The sequence below is a fragment of the Kryptolebias marmoratus genome, linkage group LG17 (assembly GCF_001649575.2).
Source record: "Kryptolebias marmoratus isolate JLee-2015 linkage group LG17, ASM164957v2, whole genome shotgun sequence".
NCBI lineage: Eukaryota > Metazoa > Chordata > Actinopteri > Cyprinodontiformes > Rivulidae > Kryptolebias > Kryptolebias marmoratus.
The window spans coordinates 25,202,599-25,212,818 of record NC_051446.1 but is presented as its reverse complement, the minus strand read 5'-3'; the positions used below and the strand labels follow the sequence as shown (position 1 = coordinate 25,212,818).

At 41.5% G+C, this 10,220-nt stretch overlaps 1 protein-coding gene across 2 annotated transcripts in view; it reads left to right on the top strand.

Moving 5' to 3' along the window:
- Window positions 1–950: 950 nt before the first annotated feature.
- LOC108228704 (corticotropin-releasing factor receptor 1) overlaps window positions 951–10,220 on the top strand; it is a 59,124-nt gene continuing 49,854 nt past the window's right edge. For both annotated transcript variants that reach the window (XR_005234350.1, XM_037980995.1), the window contains exon 1: window positions 951–1,482. Coding sequence is in view for 1 of the 2 variants with exons in the window: in XM_037980995.1 (XP_037836923.1) it covers window positions 1,453–1,482 (30 nt within the window). In the remaining variant the exon portion in view is untranslated. The remainder of the gene's footprint in view (window positions 1,483–10,220) is intronic.

Sequence of the window (10,220 nt, the reverse complement as noted above, 5' to 3'; positions counted from 1 at the left end):
GCTTTTTCCAGCCTGAAGTGGCGACAGACGGAGAATTCCGATCATTTATCTCATCTGTTTTAACTCCGGAAGGTCACTTGGTAAAACTTTGGCAGTTTTCCAGATGAGCTGCTTCTTTCCACACTTCCTTGTTTTTAAGGAAGTTAAAAAGTCTTTTAATAAAGACTTTTTAACTCTAAACAGAGCTGAAACAGAGTTTTACCTGCTGAGCTCCTCCCACAGGAAGGAACAGCTGCACACAGGTGTTCTCCTCACCTGAAGCTGATCAGGAATCATTTCAGCTGTTCCGTCTGTCACATCCTGTCAGGCTTCAGGTTTGTTTCTGGGTCGGAGGCGAGTCTCTGCCTCAGGGGAGGGAGTCCAGGTATCTGGGAGTCTTAATCCTGAGTGACGGTCCCGACGGATCCGAGCCTCGTGGTGAAGACAGAGTCGAGTCGAAAGGTGAAGCTCTGGATTTCCTGGTTCCAACCCTCACCTGTGATCCTGAGGTTTGGATCAGGACCCAAAGAACCAGATCCTGGATCCAAGCAGCTCTGTAGGGCGGAGTAGAGCTGCTGCTCCTCCTCGTCGAAAGGAACAGCTGAGGTGGCTCATCTGATCAGGACACCTCCTGGACATCTTCTGGACCACAGATAAGCAGTAGAAGATGGACGGATGTGATTTTAACCACCTGCTCCTGAGAGATGTTCAGTGTTTAACAATCAGAACTAAAGTCCTTGTTTTAAAAAAAAACCCGAGCCCGGGGAAGGAATATCTTAGAACATTGTTTAGAAGAAGCTACTAAAAGCAGATTCCATGTTTCTCCATATGTTGGGACTTGGGCAGGTCAGTAAATGTTAGATGGATGTGTGGCTCGGAGACCATCAGGGTTTGCTTTTGCTGCCACCTAGCCTCACAGATCCAGACATTTTGTTTTTCTAATGTCAGGAGCTCCTCTCTCTCCTGGGATCCGGGCTTTCGGATCTCTCCTTCAGACTTTAATGAGAAGAAAGGAGTTAATTCTTGGAGAGGCAGCTTTAAAGCTCCGAGCCTCCAGGGGGGTGGACCATCTGTCCATCAGCTGAGGACTGGGACACATGTTTGTTTGTTTTTATTACAAATAGAAGCTGGACTTTCTCGTGCAGTGGGAGGCTGCGGGGCTGAGGTCTGTCTCCAGGATCCAGGACTCAGGATTCAGGATTCAGGAGTGGAGGAATGGAGCCTCTCCTCCCCGGAGCGACGCACCGTGGGCGGCGCGTCGAGCCTCTGCGCCACACACCCAGCCTCCCGTCCCGGTCCCGGTCCCGGTCCCAGTCCCAGTCCCCCAGCTGGACCTGCCTGGACGCGTAGATCCGGCTCAGACCCGCGGAACCAGACGCAGCTCGGGATTCCGGTTCGGAGCCCGCAGCCGAACCGGGAGGACGGTTCCAGCTGCAGTTCGGGGGATTTGATGAGAACGGTTCTGCTCCGGTCATGAGGCTCACGTGCTGGGTTCTGCTCCAGGTAAGTTTGGGTTCTTCATCTTCATTTCGCTGCTTTTCTGTCAGAGTCCGAACTCTGAGCATCAGAGTCCAGATTACTGGGGGGACAGGAGTCTGTCCCTGAAGAGCAGGGACAGAGGGACAGACAGGGACAGCTTACCTGTAAGACCTGAAACCTGACCTGGGTTCAGATGTCTCTGACCTCAGGGGTCAGCAGAGGAGACCCTGAGGACAATTTTAGGACCTGGACCTGGTTTCTATTTGTGGCCCCTCTGTTGGGACGTCAGACACCCCCCCCCACACACACACACACACACACACCGACACACACACCGACACACACCTCTGCTCAGGTCTGAATTCCTCAGATTCTCACTTTTATTCCCATTAAGCTCTGCAGCAAAGAGCTGCTTCATGATGAGACGATGAGACGATGAGACGCTGGGACAATGAGACGATAAGACGATGAGACGTCCTCCATCCGTGGTCTCGGTTCTGGTCGGGGACATTTAGTGGACTCCGCTCGTCTCTTGGACTCATCTCAGTTTGTCTCTGATTAGTTTGGATCATAAATGATCAAACTGAGGTCCGCAGGACGTCAGTGAGGCTCGTAAAGGGACAGTTCAGCTCTTTGGGGAGCGTGCTTCTGTGGAGACATTATGACTCGTTAATGTCTCGCCTGCTGCAGACGTCTCTGCGTTTGAATAAAAGCTGAAGGAGCCGGGTGGATTAAAACGACTCCTTCAGACTGGAATCAGTTTTAAATGCTTATCATGAATATGGAAGTACCTGAACGCTTCACAGGAAGTGCTACAGCTAGCTGCTGCTGCATGAAGCTGAGGGCAGTGTAAAGATAAGATGAGATTTGTTTTAAAACCATAGGAGTCAACCAGAACTAGAGACAAGACCGGGAGCCATAAGCTGAAGCCACAGAAGGACCCGATCTTAAGCCCCGCCCCCTCCCTCCATGGAGGCTAAACTAAAAATACGTTTAAGACACTTTATCAGGTGCTGATTGGTTGAATCATGTAGCTCCTTTTTGCTGCTGTGTTCACATATTTTATTTAAAAAAAACGTCTTTTTGTTGTTTGGGGCTCAGACTGTGATTGACAGCTCGTTACCGCGGTGACACGGTGTGGAGGCTGGATTTCTGTCAAAATACAAGCTGGTATAAAACGGACATTTTAGTTTCAGTTTCGGACCGTGACGTTTAACGACTCCGTCGATGTTTTGGTGTCAGACTAGCTGTGAGCTCGTCGACCAGGCGAGGGTTAAACTCAAAGAGCTGCAGGTAAGACATTTATTATTCATAGCCTCCATGTCTGTATTGGTAATAATCACGGCTCAGGTCGAGCTGGAGGCTAAATCCTCTCAGAGCAGGAAGGACTTGTTCAAACTGAGACGCTGGGAACAAAAAAGCGTTTTTTTTGCCATTTTTTTCTGGTTTCTTCTCGGTTTTCAGCCGAAGAAAGAAAGTGATTTGTGCCCCACCCTGATGTCTGTTTGAGCCGGATCATCTGAGACGAGACACTTTGTTGGACGGAGAACATTATGTTGAAGCTGGAGTCGCTGCAGGGTGGGGGGTGGGGAGTTGTTGTTTGTTGTTTGAGGATCTGAGCCGCTGGTTGCTGACAACAACAACAACAAGAAGGTGTTTTTAGACACAGCTGCTGAAGAATTCAGATATTAAATGATTCATCGTTTCAGAAACATCTAATTTAAAATCAGTTTTAATTTCAAATCAACCTTCAGATCCTGAAACATCTGAAGGTGCGAACTTCAGGTTGTTTCCTGTCGCCTGAGTCAAACACGGTAAAGGGACAGTTGGGCTCTTTTAAAGTGAGGTTCTGTGGAAAAGTCAAAGGGTTAATCTCTTACATCAAATCTCAGGATCCCATGATCCAGTTAAAGCTTTAACCTTAGACAGGATTTAAACGCCCACCTTTAAACTCCAGTAAAATAAAATCAGAATACTAAACTGAATCTCAGGCATCCATAATGTTATAATTTATCATGAAAATCTGCTTTATTAAACAAAGAAACTTCACAAACAGGTGAAAGATGCAATAAAATGTTTCATTCTGTAAAAAATAATTGTAATAAAATGTGTCTCAGCATATGAGCTGAAAACATTTTTATTATTCCATAAAACTAAACGATGTTCCTACTTAGAAACTGTGAAGATGAAGCAGTTGGGACTGAATCAAAGACACGATTGTTGAAAATGCATTTTGCTGCTCACTGATGAGTGTCAAACAGATCTGTTGTCTGGTGTTGTTGATCTGTGAGGTTTTTTATTCAGGTTTTATAAAAATGTAATTCTAAAACAAGACCTGTTTGTGAGCAGTTGTTTTATTTATCAGACAGTAAATAATTAGTCTCAGTAACTGACAGAATAACTCATCCATAAAACCTCACTGATCCGATACATTTGCCGATACAGATATGATACTTACCTGTATCGATATCGACACGATAATACCGATATCGATATGATAATATCAGTTTCGACACGATAACATCGGTATCGGTTCATGTATCGGATCGTTGGCAGAGTATCGAGATGCACAAACTTAGTCCCACCTGCTTCGCTTTTCATAATTTACATTTTTCATGTTTCAAAGCTTCTTTTAATGAGCTTTATTGGATCTGCAATGAGGAATGAAAGAAAACATTAAAAAAATAAACTCTGAATTTGAAACATAATAATAAAAATAAATGTTGTTCAGGTTCATAACTTAATATAAAAATATATTTAAAGTCACCTTGAACATGTATTGGAGTCAAAACATGAATTAAAATAAGAAATGTACCTTAAACTTCTGAGGATTATAAACAGGATATTAAACAGGTTTTTGTGTTAAATCTATCAATACTCCCGTAAGTTTTTAAAAACTACAAATAAATAAATCAGAACTGTAAATTGTCGCAAATGATCTGAATTCCTCCACACTCAGATTATTTAAAACATTTAACTTCATTAAACCCAATCAGCAAATCAACCTGATATTTAAGTCGCAGCAGAAGTTACATGAATTAGAAATAACAGATTTTACAGATGTGAGCAGAATATCAAACAGTTTTTACATTTATTTTTATGTTTTAGTGCTTCCATAAAAACGTTCAGAATGTCACTCCTTCAGGAGGAGCTGTGAGTGGAATGAGTTAATTTTCCAGGTGAGCCTCACGCCGTTCGGTTAAACCTGGTCCCGCGGCGTGTCCGGGTCACGAGAACGTCTCAGAGAACAATATTTATCTGTAAACAGATCCAGACTGCTGCATGACTGGAATTACGGGCCTCACACAAACGCAAAACAAAACACAGAAAAATAGGATTACAATAAATATAAAATATGGATCCTCGAGAAGAAGGCGGGATGTGTTCAGTCACTTCCCAGGAATAAAACCAGAATAAAGCATAGCAGAGAATTAAAAAAGGAGCTGTAAGTGAAAAAATAACCACATAAAATACTTTAATAAGCTGAAAATATGCATGAAATGAGGCACAAACTGCCTGCAAGAGAGTGGATCCTGTGGACCGCAGCTCCGGCGGCAGTTTGAGGATTTTACTCTTCCCCACTTGGGAAGACGTTCCTCTTCCTCGCTCCACTGATTCTTCATGGGATCCTCGTCGGGCGGAAACGCACAAAACAAAAATGTCGCTTGAGAGCCAACAGATTTCCCATATTTTACCATAATGTGCTTTATTTAAAGCTCCCGATTGTTTATTTTAATGCAAGCTAAAAGTGAAGTTAAGGGGAAAAACAACATTTTTTACAGGTTTCTTCAGGATTCACCTAAATTTAATAAAATAAAATAATATTTTAGTGATAATCGTGTTCTTAAATCTCATTTGTAAAAAGAAAAGGTAAAATTCCTGGTTTGAAGGAAACTTTTTGTTTTTGTGACACGTTAACTAACCCACAGCAGACTGGTTGGTTAACAGATTCCTCTGATAAACCTGAGAAAACCTGAGAATGTTGTTGTTTTACGGCCGTTCAGTCAAGCTGAACCAAAAACTCAGCAGTCAGGTTGTTCTTGTCTGGATCTGAAGTGCGGGCGGGTCAGTCCGGGTTTACAACCAGAATATGAAGCCAGGATGGACATCTGACTATAAAACCCTGAAAAAAAAAAAAAAAATGATGTCACCGTGTTAGCATTTAGGAACCGCGGGTGTTCCGGTATTTATGAAAACAAGTGGCACAATATTTTGTGTTTGGGAACGTGAGCACAGTGTTTATGGTATTTAAGTAAACCACCGTGTCATAATATTACAGGATTTAAACAACAACAACAAACACGGTGTCACGGTATTCCAGCATTAAGGAATATCATACTGTCATCATATTCCGGTATTTTCCACGGTGCCACTGTAAATGGGTTCATCGGTACCGGGAACATTAGGGGGGACCGGGAATTTAAAAGTACCCCGATGTTATGATATTCCAATATTTAGGAAAACAAAAGTGTCACGATGTTCTGCGTTTAGGAACTCAGTCCTGCTGTCACAGTATTTAAATATTTAAACCAGGATGTCACCATATTCCGGTATTTTAAAAAAGAAAGGTTAAAATGATTCGTGCAATCCGGTTGTTTTTATTTAAAATCAAAAATCTTAACTACCATTCAGGCTGCTGCCAAAGAACCATAACATACTGCAATAATATTACTTAGAATAATAATTATTTTACTTATATTTATTTACAAACATAAAGAGAGTGAAATAATAAAAGTAAATGTTTTAGACAAGATTTGTTAAAGATGTAAACAGCAGAAGAACAGCAACATTTGTTAGATTTTTTCCTCCTGCAGAGAGCTTTCATTTTACCAGAAGCTCCGGTAAATCTTATAGATCGTAAACATTCATCCCAAAACGGCATTATATTAAAAAAAAATAAAATAAAATTTATGGGTGGCATTTTTAGTTACCAGGCCACAATTGCATTTTCTTTCTTTTGCTATTAAAACATTTGATTTAGTTCTTTTTAAACAAGAAAAATGTTTTTTGTTGTTTTTAGTCATTTATCATCCACGGCTGACTGACAGCTGCAGCCTCTGAAGGGGAAAGGGTTTATTTTACACTTTACCCACTGGAAAAAATGTCTGCTGTCACCAAGAAGTTATTTTTTTATAAAAAAGTTATTTACAAGAACAATTTTAGCAGTTTGGAAATTGCGACAAAGTGAAATCTGTTATTCTTTGGAAGCGGAAACCGAAGCCAGGCGGTTAGTCACTCGGGATAAGATTTAGCCTTGGAAAATTGAATTTAAAATAATCACAGACCTCCCGGTGAAATATGTCATCTTCATGACAGCATGTGTTTCTTAAAATTCCAGTTTTTGCCTCTTTCACACATCCGTGGGCCATCTGTGGACACCGACGCTCTGGATTTCCTTTTTTTAACCAATAATAGTTCGGACAACAGAAGGTCAAAACACGACCTGAGGGCCAGAATAAACCGCCGAACTGCTGTAATCTGCAGTAATCTGCTGTTTGAGCTGCTCTATTACAAACTAAATACCCAAACTATTATTTCAAACCAATGTTTTACCTTTAACTCACGAGGCAAACGGAAACAGCTGAAACAACTGTCTGTTTTTTATTAAAATAAATCTAAACCTTTCTTTGCCAAGTGAATAGGACCAACTGACTCACTGATATACTCAAGTTGAACTTTAAAAACTAATAATAAATAAATATATATGTAGTACAGTCAGATATATTTGTCAATAAAACACAAAATAAACATTATTTTTGAAACAGAAAACGTCCAAAAGACAGAAGGAAAAACTGTAAACCTGTCTGTTTAATGAATATTTACAATTCTTTAATAGCTTTATTTGGCTGAATGCTGACAAGTTTAAACTTATAAATGTTTACAATAAAAGCAGGATTAAGTTCTTCTTTTATTGGCACGACACAGATTAAAGTTTAGTTGACTACATAGAAAGTAAATATATTAAATCAATAGTTAACATATAATCCTTTTTATTAACTAAAAGGAAATAAGTATGAATCTGACAGTAAAAAGGCTGGACGGTCTCCAGTCGAACTGAGAAATCTGAATCTCTATTTTTAAACTCGAAAGTAATGGTCTTCAGTTGACAGGAAGTGTGTTTCATGACAGGAAGTTGTCATATGTGCCTGAAAAAGGAATTTATTCCAGACTGTAGCGACGTGTTCGGTTCTTTTAACGGTGACAGAACGGAGGAAGTGTTGCTCAGTTCCACCTGAGACGTTCGTTCTCGTCTGGCAAATAAAAACTGTCCGATTTTCCCAGCAGCAGCTGAAACGTGGACTCCTGAGAGTTTCAGCTGGAGTCCGGAGAACAGCCTCGGGTTCCGGTTTTCCAAGGTTCTCCTGAGCTCACGGGGCTTTTTTAACCGCAGCAGCGTGACGGTTTGTCGTTCGGTTCCACCGGAGGATTTGAAAGTCATCCAGCTGTGGCTTCATAGTTTGGCCTTAAAGCTCAGAGAAAACCTCAGTTCAGTTTCACTTTTTAACAGATAATTTACTGACTGTTAAATAAAGATCTTTTACACGCTTTAAACTTTATGATCAGTGTTAACTGAGGGTGTCGCTGTAATAAATTATGGATTTATTTAAAATTTTAAGTGTTTAATTTGATCATAAATGACTTCCTCTGTTTGAGCTTATTGGAATTTTGTAAAACACAATTATTTTTCTGGGAATGGGGTTAATATATTGCCTGAATCAAACCGGGTGTTTGCTGTTTCTGTCATCCCGTTTTTATAAAACGAAGCTCCTGCTGCAGAACTGGGCCGGGTTCAAAAGGTCCAGTCAGGGGGAAAAGGAAACCCACTCCCAGTTTTACAGTTTTATATGTCAGGACACAATAAAAATAATAATCTGCTCGTCACCAGCTTCTAAAAGAATTCAAACAGAACCTGAAGGGTAGAAAAACACAACTGATTGCACCATTCCATTATTTAATAAACAAAAAGTCAAAATGGAACCTCAGTGTCCAGATCCTGACCCAACAGAACCAGAACCTCCTCCAGCAGCAGAACTCTCAGTGGAGGAGTTGTGGCCCACTCTTCTTTCCAGCGTTGCTTCAGCTCTCTGATGTTCTGGTTCTGGTTCTGGACCGTTCTGTTTGTCGGACAGATGGCCTCACATCTGACTCCAGAATCAGCCCAAACCATCAGCCCTCCACCACCGTGCTGACAGCTGCAGTGCATTCTGGGTAAACATCTGTCCTCTGCTCTGGTTCTGGTCCAGAGGTCTCCTGGTTCCTTCAGATCACACGTGTCAAACTCAAGGCTCGCGGGCCAGATGCGGCCCTCTGTAACATTTCATCCGGCCCTCCAGTCTGGTTCAGATCGAGTCTCTGATTCTTATTTTACTTTTAAAAAACTGAAGTTTTCTCTGACAGTGACTTAGAAGCCAACAATATATAGTTTTAATTTCTGTATGATCAGGTTTTTGTCGGTTTTAATGTTAAAGAATTCATTTAAAAGCTGAGTGAGGCGTAAGAAATGACAGCTAATGATGAGCTTTTTGAAGTTTGATCTATTTGTCTGAGTTCATTAAAGTCTGTTTGCTCTAAATTCTGTATAATCTGTAACTGGGAAAAGGTCATTGATATTTCTATATGAACGATTTGACATAATACATCTAAAACTAATTAATTTATGTATTTTTTAATAAATATTGATCGTGATCTGCCCTTGGCTAGGACCAAATTTTTAATTTTGGCCCCCTTGCGTCTCTGGGTTTGACACCCCTGCTTCAGATGAACCTAAAGCTGCCATGTTGTTTCTCATGGGGACCCTTCTGTTCTGTCCTGAGGTGTGAAACTCTGGAACTGAGGGAACGTTTGCAAGGAGTTCATTTATTATCCTGATCTTAAAACCCACTTTAAGGCAGAGAAAGCTCAGATATTGCAGCTGAGACTCGATCAGAGATCAGAGGAGATCTTGTAAATTGTCCCGATCTGCTGTGGAGGATTTTATTGTCTCGAGTCTTTCTCCACCTCCTGTTTCATCTTTCCTGCTGCTTGGATTTAAAACTAAACACCAACACGACTACAGACAGTTCCTCGGAGGAACATGTCACCCCCCACCCCCCCGGGGCTCCAGAATCAGGCGATGGATATTTTGGGATGGAGCCAGCTCCTCAGCTGGGGATCATGGCCGTCCCGGCTGGTCCACATCCAGAGTTTGTCTCTGTTTCCTTTAGGACATTCGTCTCTCTGGGGTCTATTAAGTAAAACAGTAGTGGGAAAAATGTGATTTTTTGTGTTTTCCTTTGACCTGTTCTCAGTTCTTTATAAAAACAAATGTCATCATTGATGCACTGGATGTGAAAACATGACATGAAAGACGTTAATTCTCCTTTTTTAAATGTTTTCTGCTTTTTAATTTAATTTAACTGCTAACCTGCTGCTTCATCCTGTTTGTTAGAATCATTTCAGTTTTATTTTCTTCATAAATGCAGACAGAAAAAGGGTTAAATGTGTAAAATGTGTTTGCTCACGCAGACAGCTGAAGTGAAAAGTCTTCCTGTCAGTTATTGTTTGTTCGGTTCTGGACTCTGAGACCGTCTGGATTCACTGAGCGGGAAACAAACATCATGAAATCTGGACCACTCCGGCTTGTTTTCCAGCGCGACCTCAGGAACTTTGGATTTATCACGCCGACGTGACCAGCAGGTCTGAAGGTTCAGACCAGGAAGCAGAGGATTTTTAACGCCTGACGAGCTGGAGGACCTGGGACCGTACCTGGGGCCGGACCTGGG